At 47.8% G+C, this 26,067-nt stretch overlaps 1 protein-coding gene across 1 annotated transcript; it reads right to left on the bottom strand.

Moving 5' to 3' along the window:
* LOC140404384 (dual oxidase maturation factor 1-like) lies at positions 1–25,435 on the bottom strand. The gene is made up of 8 exons (XM_072492829.1): positions 25,280–25,435; positions 18,073–18,241; positions 14,840–14,897; positions 9,976–10,110; positions 7,200–7,413; positions 4,672–4,886; positions 3,445–3,620; positions 1–2,145 (listed from the first exon to the last, which is right to left on the bottom strand). The coding sequence occupies exons 2-8, from the start codon at positions 18,217–18,219 to the stop codon at positions 2,125–2,127; spliced, it is 966 nt and encodes a 321-aa protein (XP_072348930.1). The 5' UTR covers positions 18,220–18,241; positions 25,280–25,435; the 3' UTR covers positions 1–2,124.
* Positions 25,436–26,067: the final 632 nt, after the last annotated feature.

The raw sequence follows: 26,067 nt of genomic DNA, 5'->3' as shown, positions 1-26,067 counted from the left end.
TTGCAAATGGGCCGCTTTGATCTTTATTTACGTTGCCATTTTCTAAAAAGCAAACTTAAAAAACAGTAAGCATTCTTTTAATATGTATATATTTCACAGGCACAGAACAATATTCATTTTCACCTGCCAACTTCAAAGATAACTGCTACATATTTCCTCCATGTTGTACATACTTCAGATGTTACTCACCTCTTGCACAAGCTTTAAGCAAATCATGTTCTTAAGCAAATTATATTCTTTCCAAACTTTCCAATCAACGTGCTAATGTGCTAGAATGACAATGTGATGACTGCTATCTATCGTTCTACATGTCGAACCCATTCTCTATTTCAATGGTTGCCTAATTTGTGCAAAACAGTTCGATGTTTGCCAGCAGGTATGATACTTTAATTAGTTTACAGGAAGCAGGTGGGGGGGGGAAATCCCTTAATAGTAAAAGGACGTTGAAGCATGCACATTCCATCACTGGCTCAGAACAATGGCTGGGACTACAACAGCAGCAACAATTTGAACTCACAAATAAAGAGCAGTGGTTAGCACTGCTGCTTCACAGCGCCAGGGACCCGGGTTCAATTCCTGCCTTGGGTGACTGTCTGTGTTCTCCCTGTGTCTGCATGGGTTTCCTACGGGTGCTCCGGTTTTCTCTCACAATCCAAAGATGTCCGTGTTAGGTGGATTGGCCATTCTAATTTGCCCCTTAGTGTCCAAAGATGTGCAGGTTAGGCTGTGAGGTTATGGGATAGGGCAGGGTGGACGGGGGAGTGGACATTGGTGGAGTGCTCTTCTGAAGGGTCAGTGCAGACTCAATGGGCCGAATGGTCTCCCTCGGCACTGTAGGGATTCTATGATTCTACTCTCCACTTGCCTGGATGAGTGTAGCTCCAACACTCAAAAAGTCCGACACCATCCAGGACAAAGCAGCCCGCTTGATTGATACCCCATCCACAAAACATTCAACGTCCACTCCCAACACCACTGACACACAATGGCAGCCGTGTGCACCATCTACAAGATGCACTGCAGCAACTCACCAAGGCTCCTTCGACAGCACCTTCCAAACCCACGACCTCTATCATCTAGCAGGCCAAGGGCAGCCTATACGTGGGAACGCCACCACCTGGATGTTTTACCAGGTATGCAGGTGGAGGTGGGGGCAGGAACCTTGGCAACGGGCCTTCCCCCAAAACATACTTCCGGTGGAAGTGGGAAAGCGCTGTGGTATTCCAATTGACCAAATCGTCACGCCCACCCGTCTCATTCCTCACCTCCCTCCTTCCTCACCCTCCTCCGTCTCCTTCTGTTGAGGAGGGGGAGGGGGGGGGGGGCAGAAAATTCTGCCCATTAAAAACAAATAGTGCAATTTCCGCCCAAAGTTACAGGTAGGCATGAGAACGGGGTGAATTTACCTTATGGGAAATGGGCGCGTATAGAATGCATTTCTGCAACAACTTGCATTGTCGGGGGAGGGAAATTTTGCTTGACAAAGTAAGTCGGAAATTCTGCTATCTTCACTCATGTGGATCATTAATCTATTAAATGATACATTACAGGGGTCCAAAATACCCATCAAGTACATAACAATAAATGCTTCTGCTCCAAAGGCACAGGATTTAGTACAGGAAATATATTATTAATCTGGAATGAATTGTGTGTTTATCAGCCCTTTCCTCCCTCCTCTGTGCTGCATCTGATATCTCGCCCCCTCCCCCCTCGAGCCTGCCTCCATTAATTCTTTTTTTTTGCTGCAAAATTTTCCCACTTGGTTCAGATTAATGTGCAATTCATTCGTATCCAAATACATTCCTCCACTGAATCGAAGTTGAGTCGGGAACAAAAGTCCACGTTCTTGGGTTTAAGTTTCAACGGTCTTGCGTTTGGTTCCCTCCAAGCAAACCACTCACTCCTCGAGGGCTACAGTCGTCCATCAGCGACAAGGGGATAGGACTAAAACAGATTGTGAATCTATTTCGAGTTGGTGACATTTAGCGTTGGACAATCAATGGGTACTTGTGCGGATATAGAATGCCAAGCTCTTGAAAAACCAAGACTAGTCTCTCATTTTCACTGCGAGCAGTAAAGCGAAGGTGGATGCAAGTCCTGGGTACAGCAGGCTTCCTCCTTCGATTACACCACTTTCTCTAAACGCTGGAAAGAAAGGAGACACAAATTCAGCCACGCTGTGGGTGTGAGGTCAAAATTATTTGGGTGTAGAGAAGTGCGGGAGTGCCTTAGTGTGTGGGTGGTGGGCGGGGGTGGGGGGGGGGTTAGTTAGGGGTTAGGGGTGGTGCAGGAGGTGTTGGGATGCTGCAATTCAGAAAGAAATGTGGTAAATTAACACTCTTATTGACTAACCATGCCGCAGCCGTAGGGCGAAGATCTTACTCTTTTGATGTTCTTTGTTGGGACAGATTGAGTTCTATTCTAATAATAATAATAGCTTATTGTCACAAGGCTTCAATGAAGTTACTGTGAAAAACCCCTAGTTGCCATATTCCAGTGTCAGTTCAGGGAGGGAACGGGAATTGAACCCGCGCTGCTGGTCTTGCTCTACATTACAAGCCAGCTGTCTTAGCCCACTGTGCTGAACCAGCCCTTCTCCACCTTCCTTTAAATTCATATTGGGAGCAAGAATGTCGCCGTCTCAGCTAGCATCTGTTGCCCATCCCCACTTGTCCATGAGGAGGCAGCGATGAGCTTCTGCAGTCAGTATAGGAGATGGTGCTCCCACAGTGTAGAGAGTCCCAGGATTTTGGCCCAGTGACGATGAAGGAATGGCTGCCAAGACCGGGTGGTGTGTGTGTTTTTAAAAAAATTCGTCCATAGAATGTGGGTGTCGCTGACTAGGCCAGCCCAACCCCAATTGCTCTCAAGAAGGTGGTGAGGTGAGCTGCCTTCAGTCCCCGAGGTGTAGGTACACCTTAGTGCTGTTAGCGAGGGAGTTCCAGGATTTTGACCCAATGACTCAACTTGGTGGCTGATGGTATTCCCCATGCATCTGCTGCCCTTGCCCTTCAGGGGGTGGCAATGACGGGTCAGGGCGAGATTGTCGGAGAAAGCTTGGTGAGCTTCGCCATCGTGAGCCCCGGAGCACAAGAATCGCGGTTGCGACAGTTTGGCCGGTGCACGTGCGCGTGTAAATGGTCAAAATGAATGGGCAGAAAATTATAGGATGTTGTACCAGTTTCCTGACACCTGTGGCTGGTTGCCAAGCGGTTACCGTGTCTGTGGAAGAAGCTGGGAAGAGCGTCCAGTAGCGGAAGTGGAGCTCTTCTTGTGGCAGGGTCTCCGGCCGGAATTCTCTTGTTTTAGGGAGCGAATCCCAGAGTTTTGGGCCCAGGCAGCTGAAGCTATGGCCACCAATGGTGAAGCGATTAAACCCGGGGATGTACAGGAGAATTGGAAAGCGCGGCAATTACGGAGGGACTTGAAGCGTCGCGCACTCACCTCTAATGGTACACCCTGAACAGGCTTGTCATTGTCGCTGATATTGTGGTTATAATACGTTGTGCAGTTCTCTTCCTCATTATTGCTGGCATTTACTAGAAAGACCTTGTCCAAGGTCGCCGGCGTAAAGATGCTCATGGCTACAATGGCCGTTCCAATAATCAAACAGAGCAAAGCTGGAACAGCAAGACGAACAAAAGAAAGAGGGAAAGTCAAACATCTTTAGCCTCTATAAATGACACATTCCACATTGAACCAATTGGAACCAAACCACTGCAAATTCCCCTGTGGAGTTTTGGCGGGGGTTGGGGCGGAGGGGGGGGAGTTGTATATTAGTGTAGATGCTGTAAGGTGCCATCTCAGTCACTAACGCCTCTCAATGGGGTTAGGGTCAATCCTCTCAATTCATCAATAAATAATGTTGGGTGCTCGAGCCGCTTGAGGTACATCTGGGACACCCGCCATTACTGCAATGCCAGAAGGTTTAGCGCAGGGAGAAGGGCCCATTGGACCTCCCTGAATAGGAGGTAACATTTCCGAGTCTACGTCCAAGATCATTTCAACATCAACCTTAAATCAACTGGCAAACTTCTACTTCTAAGGCCCAGAGATCAGCGATTCGTCGCACAAGATCGAGATATGGCCTTGTTTCTGATCACCTTCTGGAATCTGCCAACTGAGAGACACAGATTTTCAACTCCCGGTTACGATTCAGTGGGGGAGTCCAGAACCAAGGAAAAATATCGACCCAGATCTTTTCGGAATAGAGTTAGGAAACGCTTTTACCTGGAAATGGTGGTAAAGGTTTGGAACCATCTTCTGCTAATGGCACTGAACGTTATGACCTTTCTAAAATAAATTTTGAGTACCCAATTCTTTTCTAATTAAGGGGCAGTTTAGCATGGGCACTCCACCTACCCTGCACATCTTTGGGTTGTGGGGGTGAGACCCACGCAAACACGGGGAGAATGTGCAAACTCCACACGGACAGTGACCCAGAGCCGGGAATCGAATCCGGGTTCTAGCGCTGTGAAGCAACAGCGTTAACCACTGTGCTACCCTGCCGCCCGGTACCGCAGTGGGAATGATAGCCTAGTCATGCCTGCCCTACCCCCACCTATTTCTCGCCCTTTTCCCTGGCTCGACACTTGATTACAAACTGTTGAAACGCTACTGATGAAACGCCGTCAGCCTGAACCACCAGGCTGGCTGCACCTTGGTACCTACCCGTTGCTAAGGTTAGCCAAAATGATGGCCCGAGACCACTCTTCAAAGTTGAATCGTCAAACTGGATGGCGCAGAGTGGAGCATGTCTTGTGGTACCAAATGAGATCAGCGAGAAGATCATGAAGAAGCCCGTTACCAGAATCATGTAGCCTCCATGTGCAAAGACCAACAACCACAGGAGGATATTCGAAAGCATCCACGCGCACAGGGCCACCCTGGGAAGCAAGAGGAAAAAGAAAATTAATCCACTTGCTCAGTCTTTAGACAGATCGGTTGCACTCCTGATTAGTGAAGAATGATCAAATCAAAGCATTTGAAAAAAGAAAGAAGATACAGAATGGTAGGTTGATGCGACTTATTTTCTCTGGTGGGGAAGTCAGATTGAGGAGCAGAGTTTTTGTGAGGATCAGGATATAGATAGGGTGGATTGGGGAGGGGGGTGGGGGGGCGATTCTCCGAAATGGAGACTAAGTGTTTGCGCCGTCGTGAACACCGTCGCGTTTCACGACGGCGCGAAACGGGCGCGGGGACGACCGATTCTGTCCCCCACAGGGGGCCAGCACGGCGCTGGAGCGGTTCACGCCGCTCCAGCCTCCCCTCCCGGCGCCAAATGTGCGCCGCGCCAACCCGCGCATGCCCGGGGGACTTATTCAACGCTCCGGCCCCGGCGCAACATGGCGCGGGGGTTCTGGGGCCGGAAGTGGATGAAAGTAGGTCCTCGTGCAGCGGCCCACGACTGGCGCCGCGCCAAATGCGCCGGCGCAAATGGCGCTGATTCTCGGGCGCCGGCATCGGGGCGGCGCGGTTGCGCCGATACTCCAGCTCAGCGCTCGGAGAATCGCGCCCAGGAAGACACTTTTCCCCTTCGTAGAGGGGTCAATAACCAAGGGTGGGGGGTATAGATTTATGGTAATGGACAGGCGATTTAGAGGGGATTTGAGGAAAAGCTTTTTCACTCAGCGGGAATCAAACTCACTGCCTGAAAGTGTGCAGAATGGAATAACTTAACATTTAAGAAGCATTTCGATGAGCACTTGAACACGCCACCGTATACAAGGCTATGGACCAAATGTTGCAAAATGGGATTGGAATATATAATAATAAATAATCTTTATTGGTGTCACAAGTAGGCTTACTGCAATGAAACTACTGCGAAAATCCCCTCGTCGCCACACTCCAGCACCTGTTCGGGTTCACTGAGGGAGAATTCAGAATGCCCAATTCACCTAACCCGCACATCTTTGGACTGTTGGAGGAAACCGTAGCTGCCGGAGGAAACCCACGCACACACGGGGAGAACGTGCAAACTCCGCACAGACAGTGACCCAAGCCGGGGATCGAACCTGGATCCCTAGCGCTGCAAAGCAACAATGCTAACCACTGTGCTACCGTGCCGCTCCTGAGAGGGATACGGACCGAGTAAGGGAAAAGGTGTTTTTCTTTTAGATTTGGGCATCATGATCGACACAGGCTTGGAGGGCCGAAGGGCCTGTTCCTGTGCAGTACTTTTCTTTCTTCCGATGTGGAGGGAACAATGCCCCAAAACATCTCCCCGCACACAATAACCGGCTCAACAGCCTTGATGGATTTGCCCTGAGCTGCAAAATGTTGTGTAATATTCGAGGCAGCTGATGATTGATCGCAGCTTTGACAAAACGTCATCCAGACTCAAAACGTTAGCTCTGATCTCTCCCCACAGCCCTGTTGAGATATTCCACCATTTTCTGTTTTTGTTTCAGATTCTAGCATCTGCAGTAAATTGCTTTTACCATTGAATGACGTTTGTACGTTTGAATGAGGCTCGTGCGTCATCAACGTCACATTTGATATAGGAGCAGGAGTAAGCCATGAGGCCCCTGGGGCCATCTCCACCGTTTGAAAAGATCATGGCCGATCCGATTGTAGCCTCAACTCTATTTTCCTGTCTGACGCCATAGCCTTTGACCACCGCCCCCCCCCCCCCCGCCCCCTGCAAGCCTTGTTCATCAAAATAAGAACTATGTAACTCAGCCTTCAGTACATTCAACGGCCCGCCCTCCACTGCTCTCTGGGGTCAGAAGAGAATTCCAAAGATCAAAGGCCCTCTGGGAGGAAATAATTCTCCCCAGTCCTAAATGTCAGGCCCCTAATTTTTTTTAACTTTGTCCTCTAATTCTTGGCTCCCCCAACAGGGGAAACATCCCCTCAGCATCCATCTTGTGAACCCTCCGGGTCTTATATGTTTCAATAAGATCTGCCCTCATTCTTCTAAACTCCACTGGGGCCCATTCGATAACCCCGTCATCCCCGAGATCGGACGCGGGAACCTTTTCCAAACTTGTTCAAATGGAATGTTTTCTTTTCGTAGGTAAGGAGACCGAAAACTGGATGCTGTACCCCAGGTGTTGGGCCAGGAACCAGTAAGGCCCATGGCAACTGTTCCTAATCCAATGTCAAGTTGGTCAGTATGTTGTTGACTATGGAGCCTTCAGAGAAAAAAAACATTTTGAGTTTGGAGGTCAGCAGAGATTCTTTGTTCCATAACTTACCACATTGTGGCTGAGGCATATTGGCCAGAGGCCCGGTATTGCGAGTAAACACCACAAGGACTGCTGGGAGTAAACTTCTCGGCGATGTACAGGATTGGATCTGGGAGGCCTCTCTCGAGCCCGCTGTGATACTGACTTTCATAGTTCAGTCCGAACAGCCACAGAAACTCCTCGTTGTAGTTGATGATCTCATTCAGTTGATTCTCGGGCAGTCCTGCAGACGCATTGTTACATGGTTCATTAGCTTTTCACTGCGCTAGAAAGTTGCCCACTTTTCATTGTGGGTTGTTACTGGCGAATAATATACATTTGGTTTTAGATGTCTAATAATCCAGTGCACGATATGGGGCACTAGCTTTAGTCGCTGTGAGCCTCGATTTTCGTTTACATATCTGGAACTTGAATTAATCTTTATTCTTTATCTTTATTAGTGTCACAAGTAGGCTTACATTAACACTGCAGTAACGTTACTGTGAAAATCCCCTAGTCGCCACATTCTGGCGCCTGTTCAGTTACACGGAGGGAGAATTCAGAATGTCCAATTCACCCAACAAGCACGTCTTTCGGGACATGTGGGAGGAAACCGGAGCCCCCGGAGGAAACCCACGCAGACACGGGGAGAACGTGCAGACTCCGCACAGACAGTGAACCAAGCCGGGAATCGAACCCGGGCCCCTGGCGCTGTGAAGCAACAGTGCTAACCACTGTGCTACCGTGCCGCATGCACAATTGTTGACCGTTTATGATTTTACTTCCCTTTTATTTGTTCACGGAACGTGGGTGTCACTGGCATGGCCGCCATTTGTTGCCCATCCCTAATTTCCCTTGAGCGGATTGGCCAGCTGGTCCATTTCGGAGAGGCAGTTAAGAGTCGACCACATTGCTGCGGACCTGGAGTCGCATGTAGGCCAGACCAGGTAAGGACAGCAGATTTCCCTCCCTAAAGGACATGAGTGAACCAGATGGAATTTTAAAATGACGGCAGCCATGGTCGCCATCACCGACATGAGCTTTTCAACTCCAGGTTTTATCGATTGAATTGAAATTGTACCAGCTGCCGTGATGGGGTTTGAACCTGCGTTCCCCGGAGCATCAGCCTGGGCCTCTGGATGTGGTGCTATGGATTTCCCCCTCAAATTTAGGGATGGGAGATAAGGAGATCCTGGAAATTCGGTCAGATGAAATGGAAGGTCAAATATTTGTTTTTGGGAAGTGGGCTGAACTGACAAGTCCGTATTTAGTACCAACACTGGTTGGCCTGAAATGACAGTTGACCACCTACACTGGTTCCCTTTCAGGCAACCATTAGTGAACCAGTTAGGGTCTTACATCCGTCTGGCAGCTTCCATAACCATTCCCCCTTTCCTTGGCTTCAACCCAGAAGCCAGCAGATTTATTGAATTCAATGGGCGCGATCCTCCAGCCACGCTACGCTGGAAAAGCAGCTCCCCGCGTCGCAGCATGGCTGCTAAAAGCTGGGAGAACTCGCTCCCGGGATCTACCCGGCTCGCAATGGCTCGCGAGATCCAGCTCAATCACGCAAGACGTTGCGATGTAAACCCTGCCAATTATAGGCGGGATCATTTATTGCCAAATCTGTGTATTAGAGCGAGACAGATAGTCTCACTCTAATGTGTAGATTCGCGAGGTACCTGAGGCTTTGGGATTCATCACCCTCGCCTCCGAGACCGCGGGCGAGCACCATTCAGCTCTGGTCCCCATAAACGAGGAACAGACAGAACGGCACTCATGGGGGTCTCCCAGGGGGACCGGAGGCTCCCAGCTGTATACCCTTTGGATAGGATGGTGCCCTAGCACTGATGGTGTCACCTGGGTGCATTGGCAGTGTCACCTGTGTGCCAGTCTGGAACTGCCAAGGTGCCCAGGTGGCACTGGCAGGGGCACTACCAGGTTGACACTGCCCCGGTGGCACCAGTATAGTGCGCTGCCATAGTGCATTCGGGGGGTGAGGGCGGGGGGGCGGGGGGGGGGGGGGTGGTCAGGGATCTCAGCGGTCAGGATGGCGTTTAAAAATGGCGTCCCGATCTCTTGCTACAATGGGGACTTCCGGCAAGCGGTGCTCTCTACTGTACAAAACGGGGCTGTGTGCAGCCTGTTCCCTGTTCAGGCCGCTTATACTACGCAATTCTCATTGAATAGTCACATGTTTCTCGCCTCTGCGAGTGTCGGGAAACACGCGGCTAAACGTGCTCACTAGGGGACTTGCTCCCTGTTGGGAGAATTGCGCCCAATGTCACAATTTGCCTTGGCAGGAATTCAACTGGGCATCAAGTCCAGCTTCACCGTCTGCTGTGCCCTTGGTGTGGTGGTGAGACGTGCGAGGCCCAGGAATGCTGCGGGCTGTATTGGGGGGGGGGGGGGGGGGGCGGGATTTAGGCCCCGTGGCAGGTTTCAGGTGAGGAGAGGGGGGGGGGGGGGGGTGCAGACTGACACAGTGCATGGTCCTCTGGGTTTGGGGTTGGGGTCGTCAACTCCGTCCCGAGATGCCAAATAATTCCACAACAATATCTCGGGACCCAATACGGAACTCCAACAAACATGTCTGCAATATGGCTGCTTCAGATGGAAGCTGAGCCAGGGAAGTCAGGGGGCTTACATGGGGCAAGGCACAAAGCCTTCACAAGACAGGGACCAATGGCGGAACATTGCGGCCTTCTGGCCCATCCCGGACCAGGAGGATAACGATCTAACGAACAAGTCCCACAACATAGCCATTGTGCTACCAAACACATCATGCAGGTAAAGTGAACCCTACCTCTCAGGGTTATATTTACTCCTTTGAACCCAACGTGAACCCCAACTTCTGCTTTGACATTCTCATGGCTGAAGGATTTATATGTTGTATTCACTGTCGTGTAGCCAGTCTCCCAGTCATTGGTGAAATTCACGGCTGGAAGAGAATGAAGAGGAAAATGTTAGCCTTGCTCCTCACCAATGTGAGGAGATGATTTGATTTTCTTCCTTATTTTCAATCACAACCAACTAACTATATCCAAACAATCTTAACTAACATCATAAATTGATTACGGCGGCCTTATTTGCACCGATATTGTACAACAGCTGTTACGTTTATGTTGCGGAGTCATTCAATTTTTGACTGAACATAATAGATGCTGGATCGCTCAGCCTCACACACAATCATCCAGTTCCCTTCCCGCACCTAGTGATGCATTAAGGCAGACTTTTGCCTGTTTCTGCAGCTAGTTATTCCCGAAAAAGGTCGCTAGTCTGTCACCACACCCTATTCTGGGCCTCGAGCAACAAGCCAGCAGATTTACTCTATTCAGTGTCGCAATTTGCCTTGGCAGCAATTCAAGGGAGCATCAAGTCCAGCTTCCCCGTGTGCTGTTAACTTGTTGTGTTGGTGAGGCGTGCGAGCCCCAGGGATGCTGTGCGCTGTAGGGGGGGTGGGAGGGGGGAGGATTTTGCAGATTGACACACAAACCCGGTTTGCTGTGTTATGAACGCACCTTCCTTTAGTCCTGGGGTGGGGCTCGAACCGGAGTTTTTGGCTCAGAGGCAGGGATGGTACCCACTGCGCCACAAGGCCTCTCTCACATTGAGCAATTCTACCTCTTACTCATTCTCCTTGTGTCTGTGTGAACTGGAATGTGGGTGTGTGTGTGGGTGTGTGTGTGGGTGCGTGTTGTAATTCCTCGGCCCTTCTGGCAAAGTCAGTATCCACAAAGACTTTTTCTACCCTCGCAACTCAAATCCACCCGATCGCCAGTAACCACTTCAACTTTTCAGTACTTTAATCTGAGTCCTTTGTAAAAAAAAAATATTTTTTTATTTTCCACCTTTTTCACATTTTCTCCCAAATTTACACCCAACAATAAACAATAATCAGTAATGAATGTAATGTCAATCCCCATATCAATAACAACAATCCCATCCTCCCACCAAACCCCCAGACATTGGCCCGCATGTTAACATAAACAAATCACAAAAAGGAATCAGGAATCACCCATAGTCGCCATTAACGCATACAGTCCCCCTTCCCCCAACCCTCCCAGCCCCCAACCCCCTTAATGTTCAATGTGATCCAGTTCTCAAAAGTGCAGAATGAATAACGCCCATGAATTGTAGAACCCCTCCATCCTTCCCCTCAGTTCAAATTTGACCTTTTCAAGCGTTAAGCATTCCAGCAGGTCCCCCCCGCCACGCCAGGGCACAGGGTGGAGAGGTTCATCTCCACCCTAACAGAACCCGCCTTCGGGCGACCAACGAGGCGAAGGCTACAACATCTGCCTCCGCGCCCGTTTCCAACCCCGGCTGGTTCGACACCCCGAATATGGTCTCCCGAGGGCCCGGGTCCAATTTCACGTGCACCACTTTAAAGATTACCCTAAACACCTCCTTCCAGTAATCCTCCAGCTTTGGACAGGACAAAAACATTTGAACGTGATTTGCGTGCCCCCCCCTCCCCCCCCCCCCCCCCCCCCCCCCCCCCGCAATGTTCACACACATCTTCCAATCCCTCACAGTGCCGGCTCATCCTCGCCCTTGTAAGGTGCACTTTATACCTCAGCTTCAGCTGCATCAGCCCCAACCTCGCGCACAAGGTGGAGGCGTTCACCAGCCGGAGCACCTCACACCAGAACCCCTCCTCCATACCCTCTCCCAACTCTTCCTCCCAGTTTGCTTTGATCCCTTCGAGCGGCGCCTTCTCCTCCTCCAAAATAATCCCCTAAACCACCGATACTACCCCCTTCTCCAGTCCCCCTGTCGTCAGCACCTCCTCCAGCAATGTGGAAGCTGGCTCTACTGGGAAACTCTGTATCTCCTTCCTGGCAAAGTTTTGTCCTTTGTAATTAGCACAGTTTATCTGCTGCTGTTTCCTGACAATTCCCATTACTTCAGCTGTGTTCAGCAGGCTGTGAGGGTCAGGGTACATTGCATGGGTGCGGTTGTTGTTTTTGCTTCGTTTTATTGAGGGGAACAGTTGGTTAAATAATAGGCTGGCTAACTTCCTGCATGCAAATTTCTGCTGCAGCTTTGAGTTTGATGCTACAATTTTAAAGACGTTACATAATTTAAATATTTCTCTTCAGGGCTTGTTACTAAAAGGGATTGATAAAAGTAAGCATAGACCAAATGTTCCCCCTTGTGGGGCAATCTAGAACGAGAGGTGTGGGGCAATCTAGAACGAGAGGTCACGGAGTTAGGTTGAGAGGTGGCACATTTAGAACTGAGATGAGGAGGAACTACTTCTCGCAGAGGGTGGTGAATTTGTGGACCCCGCTGCCCCACAGTGTGGTGGAGTCTGAGTCATTTAATGGTTTCAAGAAGGAGATAGATATATTTCTGATTTAAAAACGGGTTAAAAAGATAAGGGGAACAGGTAGGGAGGTAGACTTGAGACCAGGAAGAGATCAGCCCTGATCTGATTGAATGGCGGAGCAGGCTCGAAGGGCTGAATTGCCGACTTCTGCCCCTAATTCCTACGCTATCACGCCTACACCTTCTGTTCAAGCTGTTATATAAAACTAACTCTTGTTGCTGATGAAAGCCAGATAGAGCTGGACGATACAGGAGTTAATATTTACTCAGTCTTGTATTTATTTACAGAGTGAAACATCACAAGCGTGTACCTCCTAATGCAACTACATGGAGCTTCAATAAGGGTCTTGTTATACCTGCCCAAGTAAAACTGCAATTAATACCTTCCTCCTGCAGGGCTAAATCGCTGGAAGCAGACCAAGGCAGGCCAGCAGCACGGTTCAATTCCCGTAACAGCCTCCCCGAACAGGCGCCGGAATGTGGCGACTAGGGGCTTTTCACAGTAGCTTCATTTGAAGCCTACTTGTGACAATAAGCGATTTTCATTTTCATTTTCATATATTAACAAGTTGCACTCTTGGTTCAATTCAGGTTGTCAAACTGCTCTTGGATCATAGAATTATACAGCAGACAAACGGGGGCATTAGTTCCATTATACTGCGCCTTCTGTTCCAGTTTTCTACATCATTTGCAGGCTTGCCTGGAGGTCTACATTTTGTTTAATACCTGCCATTCAATGTCTGGCTATGTATCAATAGAGTCGGACAGTGAGGCACCAACCTGTGAAGACCCAGAAGGGAGCTACTGGAACTGTAAATATTAATATTTGTAAAATAAAATAAGTTTTTGTTTCTACAAACTCGGTGTGGACTCTTCCTGGTCTTATTAAACTGGTGATGAGAATGGGATACTAGGCAAGATCATTTCTTGTTTGGCTACAGGACCATGCCGTGCGCAGTAACTGGAGTGGCTCCCTCGCTGAAAAGCCGATGGGCCAGAGATTATGTACCTGCCTTAGTAAGATTTTTCCAGGCTTGGGTGTGAAGGTGCGCCACAGCCAGGAACAGCAAGGGCGTTGCCCCGTTCCACGTTGACTGTCCAGGTTCATTGTCGGAAACTTTGCTGACGTCTCCCAGTGGGTCTCAGCCGTTATCCTCGGCCAAACAGTGTGGGGTTTGCACCAGGTGCAAGCCCAAGGTGGGGTCATGCAAAATCATTTTGATCACGAGGCGGGAATGATTAACTACCCCGTGGACCTTGCAGAATGCAAGCTCCCCCGATAAGGGGAGAGGGGGACCTCTAACAATGTCTGTCTGTGCATAAATAGAGTCGGCCAGTAAGGCACCAACTAGTGAAGACTCAGTAGGGAGCCACTGGAGCTGCATATAATAGTCGTTGTAAAATAAAGTACGTTTTTGTTGCGTCAACCTCGGTGGGAAAGTGAGAGCAGAATGGAAGTCAAACACAACCACTGGGTTCGCCACACTTTCCCTTATCCACACACTGGGAAAAGAAGCAAGTGTCTTGTGTCTGCACTCCAGTCCATCCAGTCTGACCCCAGGGGTTAAGGCAGCTTCAGAAAAATGCATCAGTGCTATTTTTATTGGAGTTGCAAGGTTATTGCTGGTTCTTTAATGGCAATGAATTGCAGATCAAAAACCATTAAGACAGTGGTAATAATAAACACTTTAAAACCCAACCTTAAGTCCACATTTGCCTTAATATTCCTGGACAGGGTGAAGGAGCAGTGTTAAAAAAAAAATTAAATTTGGAGTACCCAATTATTTTTTCTAATTAAGGGGCAATTTAGCGTGGCCAATCCACCTAACCTGCACATCTTTGGGTTGTGGGGGTGAGACCCACGCAGACACGGGGAGAATGTGCAAACTCCGCACGATCCAGAGCCGGAATCGAACCCAGGTCCTCAGCTCCATCGGCAGCAGTGCTAATCACTGCATCGCCATGCCGCCCGGAAGGAACAGTGTTAATGTCACAAGCACCCAGCCCTTTTATTTTTTAAAGATTCTATCCCCAGAATAATAACCCCCGACTTCACTTAACTGGCAATAATCTCCTAGCCTTTAGCGATCTGCTGCTCAATACAGCGGTTCCTATTTCATTTCCAACATTAAATTCTGGCTCGTTGCTGCTCTCACTGAAGCACAATGCTGGCCCAGTGAACACTGTGCAATTACACTTGTCAATTATTTCTTTGGAGCAATCTGTTACTGCCATAAATTAGGTCAGCAGGGGGCCCAGTGATGCAGGCCTAGCTGCACTACCAGATCCTCCTTGAAACATATCCCTCAACTAAGATTTGATCTGACAATACTCACCAACAATAACGGCACCAATGAAGAGACTCAGGGTGATCCTCAGAAACCAGTGTAATTTCTGGAAAATAATTACACGTTATAACACACCGCACCATCCAATAGTACGGTGGCACACCAATATTTCAACCACTCTATTCAGAACCAAGGAATAGGTTCAACAGGCCATCGCAGTACATCTAATAATCTTTATTATTATTGTCACAAGTAGGCTTACATTAACACTGCAATGAAGTTACTGTGAAAAGCCCCTAGTCGCCACACTCCGGCGCCTGTTCGGGTACACTGAGGGAGAATTCAGGATGTCCAATTCACCTAACAAGCACGTCTTTCGGGACTTGTGGGAGGAAACCGGAGCACCCGGAGGAAACCCACGCAGACACGGGGAGAACGTGCAGACTCCGCACAGACAGTAACCCAAGCCGGGAATCGAACCTGGGACCCTGGTGCTGTGAAGCAATAGTGCTAACCACTGTGCTACCTTGCCGTCCATGAAATTGCACTGGGAAATATTGGCGGTATAAACTTGTCGTACCTACTGCGTTCTGTGCGTCACATATTCTCAATTCCCCGTACATTCATCCCGGAGGTCAGAATATCGGAGAGCCCGGGTTCTACCTCAGGTACACTGATCAAACACAGAAATGGTTCAATTGGGAAGTGGCATATTCGCACAACATGGGTGTAACTTCGAGTGAAACCCTTCGGAGTCCTGGAGTAAATGAATGCATATAATCCGTGAACGTTTCTTAAATGTCAATCAAAGGGAAATGCATTTTTTGCAATTATTGTAAGCTTATTGTACAGCAGCCAGAGCCACTCAGCTCCTGACCTCATTAGAGCCTTGGTCCAAACATTGACAAAATGAACTGAACTCCGCAGAGGTGAGAGTGACTGCCCTCGACATCAAGGCATTTTACTGAGTGTGGAGCCCCAGCTAAACTGGAGTCAATGGGAATCAGAGAAAAACACTCCACTGGTTGGAGTCACACCTTGCTTTTGCTGCTATTGTAGCTGTAAATTCCCTTTGATTGACACTTAAGAAAAATGTTAACAGATTATACGTATTCATTTACTCCAATACTCAGAAGTAGGTCATGCACCGATCTATGTTCTGGGGGAATGAGCCACTTCCCAATTGTTTTAGTGATTGGAGGTCGATTATCTCAGTCACAGTACATTGTTACAGGAGTTCCTCAGGGTAGTGTCCTCGACCCAACCACCTTCAGCTGCTTCACCAATCATCACCGCTCCAACATAAGGTCAGAAGTGGGGATGTTCGCTGATGACTGCACAATATTCAGCACCTTGTCCATATGCAGTGAGACCTGGTCAAAATTCAGGCTTGGGTCGATAAGTGACAAGTAACATTCGCGCCACGCAAGTTTCAGCCAATAACGATCCCCAACAAGCGAGAATTTAACCGTCTCCCCATGACATTCAAAGCATTACCCTCGCTGAATCCCCCACTATCAACTTCCTGAAGGGTTACAATCAACCAGAAACTGAATTGCCACAGAGCAATGACAGTAACCGTAAGTGTGGCCAACACCCAAACCTGTGGAGATGCAGTTCTGTCTTCACATTGAGGATACCCTCCATCACGTTTACCATTACTACCATGCAAAATCAAATAGATGAACAGATCCTACAACTCAAGACTGGGCAACAGCAGCAGAATATTACTCAGTGATAACCTGCAACGTCATGGCCCGGCATATCCCCCCACTCTGTCATTACTACCAAACCACGGGGTCAACCCTGGTTCAACGAAGCGTGCAGGAGGGCGTGCCAGGAAGCGGGACCAGGCTGAAAAATGAGGTGTCAACCTGGTAGGAGCTGCAACGCAGCGGCCTCTTACGTGCCAAACAGCATAAGCAGCAAGCGATAAACAGAGCGAAGTGATTCCAGAACCAGTAGATTAGATCTAAGCTCGATAATTCTGCTGCACCCATTGTGAACGGTTTAAACAACTCATTGCCAATTCATTTTAGCCAGCTCAGCTTTCATGTCTGCATAATTGCCCTTATTTATATTTAAACAGTCTCAGGCTCACTCCCTCAAACTGAATGTAAATTCAACCATATTATGGTATGCCATTACCTCGGGGTACCATCGCGATGGGAACACTAATCACTCCTAACCCGTTTCACAATACCATATCTAGTATAACCTGCTCTCTGGTTGGCTCCAGAACATGTTGCTCTAAGAGGCTTTCGCGGAAACATTCAATGAACTCCTCACCTAGGTTACCATTTCCCATTTGACTTTTCCAATCCTTTGTGGAAATTAAAGTCTCCCATGATTATCACCATACCTTCCTGACAAGCTCCAATTATTTCTTCTTTCATGCTCCATCCTACCATTTGGTTTCTACTTGCGGGGCCCCTTCCACACTGCTCACAGACTTCCTCCACCCTCTCAAAGAGCTGGCTCATCCTCCCTTTCATGAGGCGTGCCCTGTACATGACCTTCAGCTGTATCAGCCCCAACCTCGCGCATGAGGTTGAGGCATTTGCTCTTCGCAGCACCTCACACCATAGACCTTCTTCCATTCCATCCCCCAGCTCTACTATTGAATCTCTTACCACTGCCCTGACCGGCAGCGCATTCCAGATCACGGGTTTCGGGGCTTAAAAAGAATTCTCCTCCCCTTCCCTCCAAGTTCTTTTCATAGAATCATAGAATTTACAGGGCAGAAAGAGGCCATTTGGCCCATCGAGTCTGCACCGGCCCTTGGAAAGAGCACCCCACTTAAGCCCACCCCATCCCGTAACCCAACCTAATCTTTTTGGACACTAAGGACAATTTACCATAGCCAATCCACCTAACCTGCACATCCTTGGATTGTGGGAGGAAGCCGGAGCACCTGGAGGAAACCCACACAGACACGGGGGAGAACGTGCAAACTCCGCACAGACAGTGACCCAAGCCGGGAATCGAACCTGGGACCCTGGAGCTGTGAAGCCACAGTGCTAACCACTGTGCTACCGTGCTGTCCCGTGGTAGCACAGTGGTTAATCATCAATTACCTTAAATCTGTGTCCTCCAGTAACCAAACTCACTGTCCGAGGAAACAATTATTTATTTGATTAAAGCCCTTCATAATTTTGAACAAACCTCCGTTAACCCTCTCTGCTCCGAAGATGAGAATCAACCAAAATCCTTTCAATAAATTGGGTCTTTCAGGATTATTCTTGGGCGCATTTTATGCCCCAGATAAAACAGGTACTTACTTCTGCTCCCCGAATGCCAATGAGTATGATCAGAAAGGCGGCGAAGAAGACTAGAAATATAATAATGATCACAATTTGGATGGTATTGAACACCACTGGTACTCTTGCTGTTGGATAGAAGGGGTAGATGCCATCATAAAAGGTCATCTTTGCTGCTCTTTGCGTATACCTGAAAAACAATTGGAGGTGTTATGTACCTGGAGTGAAACTGCACAACTTATTGGATACAGTCAAACTAAAATGCTTTGATTGGCCATTTCAGCATTCACGTGTCACTCTTTACAGGCATACAGGACAAGCATTTACAAATATCTGCGGGTTGTGTCAGGATGTATAATGGAATATTAACCAGACTGATTCCAGGGATGGCGGGACTGTCATATGAGGAGAGATTGACTAGATAGGATTGTTCTCGCTGGAGTTCCGAAGAATGAAGGGGGATCTCATAGAGACTTATAAACTTCTAACAGGTCTAGACAGGATAGATGGTTCACCCATGGTTCACAGGCAGCACAAGTGGCTCTGTGGCTTCACAGCTCCAGGATCCCAGGTTCGATTCCCCGCTGGGTCACTGTCTGTGCGGAGTCTGCACGTTCTCCCTGTGTCTGTGTGGCTTTCCTCCGGGTGCTCCGGTTTCCTCCCACAGTCCAAAGACGTGCAGGTTAGGTGGATTGGCCATGCTAAATTGTCCTTAGTGACCAAAAATGTTAGGATGGGTTATTGGGTTACGAGGATAGGGTGGAAGTGAGGGCTTAAGTGGGTCGGTGCAGACTCGATGGGCCGAATGGCCTCCTTCTGCACTGTATTCTATACTAGTGTATTCTGCACTATGTTCTATGTAAATGTTCCCAATGGTGGGTGTGCCCAGAACCAGGGATCACAGTCTGAGGATTCAGGGTAAACCATTTTGGACAGAGATGAGGAGACATTTCTTCATCGTAGGGTCAAAAGGCCTCCTCCTGCTCCTATCTTCTATGTATCTATCTATCTACTCAGATGTAATGGAAAAACATCTGGGAAAGATACAAAAGAGTCCAGAGGGGCAATTTGTTCACACACACAGTCTGGAACGAGCTGCCAGAGGCAGTAGTAGAAGCGGGTACAATTTTGTCTTTTAAAAAGCATTTGGACATTTATATGGGTACAGAGGGATATGGGCCAAATGCGGGCAATTGGGACTAGCTTAGTGGTAAAAAGTGGACGGCATGAACAGGTTGGGCCGAAGGGCCTGTTTCCATGTTGTAAACCTTTATGACTATAACTGGAAGTATAATAAAGACTGAAGCACATTTTGAAAGGGTAGGGCAAGCTTGACTAAACATATTGAATTCTTCCACCAAATAACAAAAAGGGTAACGCAGTAGATATTACATATTTGTATTTTCAATTGACCTTCAATAAAAGGTACTGCAGGGTAGACTGATGACTAAGGAACATATGGAATAAGGAGAGATAACGGGCTGGTTACAAGACAGAAAATAAAGAGTAGCGGTTAAGAGGGTTGCGCAGACTGCGGAAGATGGTATGTGTCGATCTACCAGGAATGAAGTACGAACCACTATCGTTCACTATTTACATAAACAATTAGACTCGTGAATTCGAAGTACAATTTCAGAAATTGCAAGCGAAAAGTTGGGGTAAGAAATAAGGAAGTCAGTCACAAAATGGCAAGAATAAACTTACAGAATGTGTGTGTAATTGGCAAATTTCGATAAGTGGGAACTTAAAAAAAAAAAATCTTTCATGTGATGCGTGTGTCCCATCCTTAACTACCCTTGAACAGAGTGGCTTGCGAGGGCATTTCAGGGGGCAGCGAAGAGTCAACCACATTGATGTGGGTCTGGAGTCACATGTAGGCCAGACCGGGTAAGGACGGCAGATTTCCTTCCTTAAAGGACATTAGTGAACCAGATGAGTTTATACATGGCAATCAATAATCGACAATCAAGGTCATGGATACTGATGTCAGATTTCAATCTCAGATTTAATTAAACAAATTCAAATTCACCAGCTGCTGTTTTGGGATTTGAATCCATATCCCCTCTGGGGGAAATCATATCCCTTGTGCCTCTAGATTTCTAGCCCAACGATGTTACCACTTCATCCCTGTCTCCCCCGATTCTTTGGCAGGAAGAATAAGGAGGCCACATACTCGTTAGAAAATACAATTCTAAATGAGGCATAGGAACAGATGGATTCAAGGGTACAGACAAACCAATTAACTAAAAGTAGCAATGCTGCTTAATAAGAACATTAAAAAATTGCAAACAAAACAGCGGGGTTTATTTCGAGAGGAATAAAATTGGAAACAAGATATGTTAAACTTGTCGAGAACCTTGGTTGGATCTCATATGGAGGAATGTGTGCAAATCTGCTCACCATTTGCACAGTTTTGGTCCCCTTATTTGAGGAAAGATGTCGTGGCATTGGAGGCAGTGCACCAGATTGATTCCAGAGATGAGGGATTTGTCGTATGAGGAGAGATTGAACAGTTTAGGCCTATACTGTCTCGAGTTTAGAAGAATGAGGGGAGATCTAATTGAGGTATACAAGATGCTAAAAGGTCTGGATAGAGTAGACGTGGAGCAGATGCTTCCTCCTGTGGGGCATTCGAGAACGAGAGGTCATAATCTTAGAATAAGAGATAGCAAACTTAAAACAGATTTGAGGAGAAACTACCTCTACCAAAGGGTTGTGAATCTGTGGAATTCGCTACCCCAAAGTGCAGTGGATGCAGGGACAGTGAGTAAATTTAGACAGATTAGGAGGAGTTAGACAGATTATGAATTGGTAATGGGTTGAAGGGTTATGGAGAATGGGCAGGACGGGGGAGTTGAGGCCAGGATGGGACCAGCCATGATCACACTGAGGGTGTTAGGCTCGGGAGGCTAAATTGCCGACTCCCGCTCCTACGTCGCTTGTTCTAGGGAGGAGATGCTCTGGCTCATTTCGCAATCCAGCTCTTGGCCTGTAACATTGTAGGGAGCAGATGAGGAACATATCAGCCATGAAAGAATGGTGACGCAGACTTGGTGTGCCGAATGACCTAATTTTGCTCCTATATCTTCTGAAGTTATGTTGTGAGGTGTCGGAAAACGGGCAAAAACGATGGACAATAAACTTCCAAAATTGAAAGGTCATTCCCTCACAGGAAAGATTAAACATGCTGGGTCTCATTTATCTAAAAGAAAAGTAAGAAGAAGGGACAGGACATGGGGCGGGGTGGGGACCTTTTGATAGGATTAGTAGCTTCAGATTGTAACAACGCTGACGGGGCACATAACTTTGTTTCCACCCCAAAATTGGAAGAATAACACAAAGTTGTTACGGGGATGGTAACTGGAAGGATAAGATCTAAGCTATGTTCATGGCAGTATCTGGTCTGGTCTATGTTAATGTCAGGGTCTGCGATTGTCGTGCTGCTTCAGGGTAGTTAAAAGTCACCCACATTTCCGTGGATCTGGGCTGGGGGCATACCTAATTAAGGTCTTCAAGAGCCTGTGTAATTCTGATTACGTTACAATCTGGGGAAGATATTTTCAATTGTGTGGGGGGGGGGGGGGGACAAAATTAGGACTCATAAATATAAGATAGTCAGCAATAGATGCAACAAGGTGTTCTGGACAAACCTCTGGCCAATGCCTGATTAGGATGTGGAAAAAGAACACGCTCTCATCATGTGCCAGTCTCAGCCTGATACAATTCAAGGTGGTTCACCGGGCACACATGACGGTGGCCCGGATGAGCAGGTTTTTTGGGGTGGAGGACAGGTGTGTGAGGTGTGCAGGAGGGCCCGCAAATCACGTCCACATGTTTTGGGCATGTCCGAAGCTTAGGGGATTCTGGCAGGAATTTGCCGATGTCATGTCCACGGTAGTAAAAACGAGGATGGCGCCGAGTCCAGAGGGGGCGAGCTTTGGAATGTCAGAAGAGCCGGGAGTCCAGGGGGCGAGAGAGGCTCGCGTTTAAGTTCACCCTGAGAGGATCAATGTTCGGGTTCGTCCGGAGGTGGCAGCTGTTTATCGACTTCTTCGGGGAAAACTAAACTGTCAGCAGATCCAATAAGGGTATTAGGGAATGATAGGGGGAGATAGTTTCGTTTAGTGTAGGCGGGCTCAGCGAGAGAAGATGGAGGGACTTGGGAATTGTGTGTATAAGCTATGTTGGCGGGGCTGTTTAGCACAGGGCTAAATCGCTGGCTTTGAAAGCAGACCAAGGCAGGCCAGCAGCACGGTTCAATTCCCGTAACAGCCTCCCCGAACAGGCACCAGAATGTGGCGACTAGGGGCTTTTCACAGTAACTTAATTTGAAGCCTACTTGTGACAATAAGCGATTTGTCTGTCTGTTGTATGGCTGTTGGTTGGGGGGGGGGGGTGGATTACGTACTGAATTATGTTTACATTTGTATTTGTATCTTTTGTTGTTCTAAAACCAGAAATGCCTTAATAAAATGTTTGTTAAAAAAACGATGTGGATTCGGCTGCTGCAGGATACAATCGGGGTGAATAGCATAGACGTATTTAAGAGAAAGCTGGGAAAGTACAGGACGGATAGGGGAACAGAAGGATATTCAGATCGGCTAGATGCAGAAGGTCCGTGTGCAGTGCAAACACTGAATTGTACCACTTTGAGCTCAATGGCCATTTTCTGCGCTGCCATTTCTGTGCAATTCAAACATAAGAATGAGAGAACAAAGCTGTTTCTCAACCCAAAGATGTTTACTTTCTCTGGAAAAGGGAGGGGAGGTGGAGTGACCCATCAGGCGATGGACATAATCCAATTCACAAATACAAAGGAATAGCTCTTGATTGATGAGTAGTTTCAGATTGTGATAACACTGGCGGGGCAGATCATTTTGTTTCCTTACCAAACTGGGAGAACAAAACTAACTTATTGTGGGGAGTGGTTGTGGGGGATGGTAACTGGAAGGATAGAATCTAAGCTATGTTCATGGCAGTGTCTGCCCTAGTCTATGTCAACATATCTCTGATTGAGTTGCGGTTTTGAGGCAGTTAAGAGTCACCCACGTTTCTGTGAATTTGTTCCCACGTGCAGGCCAGACAAGGCAAGGTTGGCAGGTTTCCTTCCCAGGTGAGTTTTACAACAGTTTCATTGTCAGCATTGCTGGGAGACTTCCAAATTCAGATTCTATTAATTGAATTCAAATCCCACCAGCTGCCGCGGTGGGATTCGAACCCACATCAAGGCCAGCATTTATTGGCCGTACCTAACTGCCCGACTGAAGGTCGTATACCGAGCCACTTTTTTGACAACCAAGAGGCGTCCTTGGCCATTTCTGACGTTAGAGCCGAGTCACATATGGGGAGCACCAGTTAAGAACAATCTGCATGTTCTCCGCCGGCGGGATCCTCTGTTTCACTGGCAGCTCACCCACATCCGCGGGTTTCCCAACAGCGTTGGGATTGCCCACAACGGGAAGCCCCATTGGCCGGCTGCGCGGAAGAAGAATCCCACGGCCGGCAGGGGGCATGCTACACTGGAGAACTGGGCTCGTGGCACGGAGAATCCCGCCCAATAGGTTTCCTCTCTTAAGGGGTATTTGTGAATCATGTAGATTTGTTTGTGAGAATCTAGTAGTTTTTGTAATGAACAACCTTTTCATTTCCAATTCATTCAGTTTAAGCCCCACCATTGCCAGAACTCATCTCCTGCTCGTTACCACTCAGCTACCATATCTCACGCACAAGAACTAGGAGCAGGAGTAGGCCATTCGGCCCCTCAAGCCTGCTCCACCATTCAGGAAGTCGTGGTTGACCTGATTGCAACCTCAACCCCACATTTCACCGACCTCTGATAACCTTTGAGCCCTCCCTTGTGAGTCAAGAATTTCTCCCTGCCTTAGAAATATCCATTGGGTCGTTCTCTCCCCAGAGATGCTGCCCTGACTTTGCTGCGTTTCCAGCATTTCCACCTTGCGATCCAGCATCTCAGAAAATATTTATTTATTTTTTCCAATTAAGGGGCAATTTAGCGCGGCCAATCCACCTACCCTGCACAACTTTGGGTTTTGGGGGCGAGACCCACGCAGACACGGGGAGAATGTGCCAACTCCACAGGCAGAAACCCAGGGCCGGGATTGAACCCAGGTCCTCGGCACCATAAGGCAGCAGTGCTAACCATTGCGCCACTGTGCCACTCCTTAGAAAATATCTATGATGCAGGAGGGGGAGGCCATTTTGGGCCACCTTGTCAATGTTGGTTAACAACGAACCACGCAGCCTAACCCTAATATTCCTGCACTCAGTCCATAGCTCCGCAAGTCACAATCCTTCAAGCTCAAGTCCAAAATTCTTTTAAAATGTGGAGAGAGTTTCTGCCTCTCCCACCCTCTTAGGCAGTGGGTTCCAGGTTCCCAGCAACCTCTGGATGCAGAAAAATGTTTAGTCATCGCCCTTCTTTACCACTTACTTATCTTCAACTTTTAAAGTTACAGCTGCAGTTTTCTTTTGAAAGATATATATTGTCAACCCAAGTTGTAACTCTGGGCTAAAGTTAACATTGGGTTTTGTTAACTCAAATTCAGCGGGGAGTCATCGTCAAGGAAGCCTGATGCACACACACTGGGGGAAATCATAGAATCATCACAGAATCCATTTGGCCCATCGAATCTGTACCGACCCTCAGAAAGAGCCCCCTTCCTAGGCCCACTGCCCCATTCTGTCCCTGTAGCCCTGGACACTAAAGGGCAATTTTATCATGGCCAATCCACCCTAACCTGCACATCTTTGGACTGTGGGAGGAACCCGGAGCACCCGGAGGAAACCCACGCACACACGGGGAGAACGTGCAAACTCCACACAGTCACCCCAGGTTGGAATCGAACCCTGGCACCACTCACTGTGCCAACCCGTCACTGTTTATCAAACACAGTTTTAAAAAATGTAATCTGACCTTTCAAAGTATGTGCTTAACCATCCGCATTACAACTAGATCTTTGCAATACTTTCAGAGTTGTATTGTTGGTGCTGAATCAGCAAGTTGATCAAAATCTCCAATTTTCCTTTGCAATTCTTCTAAAATTCGACAGAGAGAATGCCTCTCTACAATACTCGAGGAGGGTCCTGTCACTTACAACACCAGGGAGTTTCAAGTTCCGTCAGCGCTGCTTCTGTATCTTGGAAGCAATTGCTGCGTAATTCATTCAGAGAAAACGAGCATATTGAGAAGAAAATAGAAATATCTCACCTCAACAAAGTAGACGGGGGTGGCGAGGAGAAAAATAAGAAGGTTCCCAAGACAGGACGAGAGGTCCCTTTTCTTGTCTAGTAGGAAGTCAGTGAAAGGCAGCTGGGTGCAAGGAATACGCTGGAACTAATTCAAGGCATTTTATATCCAGTCTCTCAAAGCATCCGTCACTATTATGCAAATACCGTTCTCAGCGAAACATGCGGAAAGGGTTGAATGCGGATGACGTACAAAAGTAATGCAATTTCCAAAGCATGTAGCCTTAAATGTTTCCCTTTGTAGAGATTGACAATGGCTAGGTGTTGAATCATTTAATTTCCTTGCAATTAGAGGTTTAGTTCCCTTTTAAGAAGACAAAAAGGGACCTGGTAAGAACACCACAAAAGGGCACCTTGTCTGGGACAAGTCCCTGTTAAAGGGGGTAGGCTGTGGTGTCACTGATGCTTCCAACCCCACCATGCAGTTAATACATCTGGAATATCAAACTTGTCATAGGGCTGTACAATTTAGATTTTATTTTTACGGTGAATATCGCAATTGCGTTGAAGTACCTCAAGAGTGCAGCTTGATGTAGGTAGAAAACCTGAATATTATTGCACTTTGTGTGAGGGTCTTTTTGAAACGTTGGTTATTTTCTTTTTATTCGTTCAGAGGACATGAAAGATATGTATGGACGATACAGGGGGCAGAGTGGTTAGCACTGCTGCCTCACAGCTCCATGTGCCGCCTTAAATTCGGTTAACTAAGAAAGAAATCTGGAATGTCAAGCTGTTCCCGACAATGGTAAC

This window comes from Scyliorhinus torazame, chromosome 30, assembly GCF_047496885.1.
Source record: "Scyliorhinus torazame isolate Kashiwa2021f chromosome 30, sScyTor2.1, whole genome shotgun sequence".
NCBI classification, from domain to species: Eukaryota; Metazoa; Chordata; class Chondrichthyes; order Carcharhiniformes; family Scyliorhinidae; genus Scyliorhinus; species Scyliorhinus torazame.
This window is presented reverse-complemented; position numbering and strand designations above follow the sequence as displayed.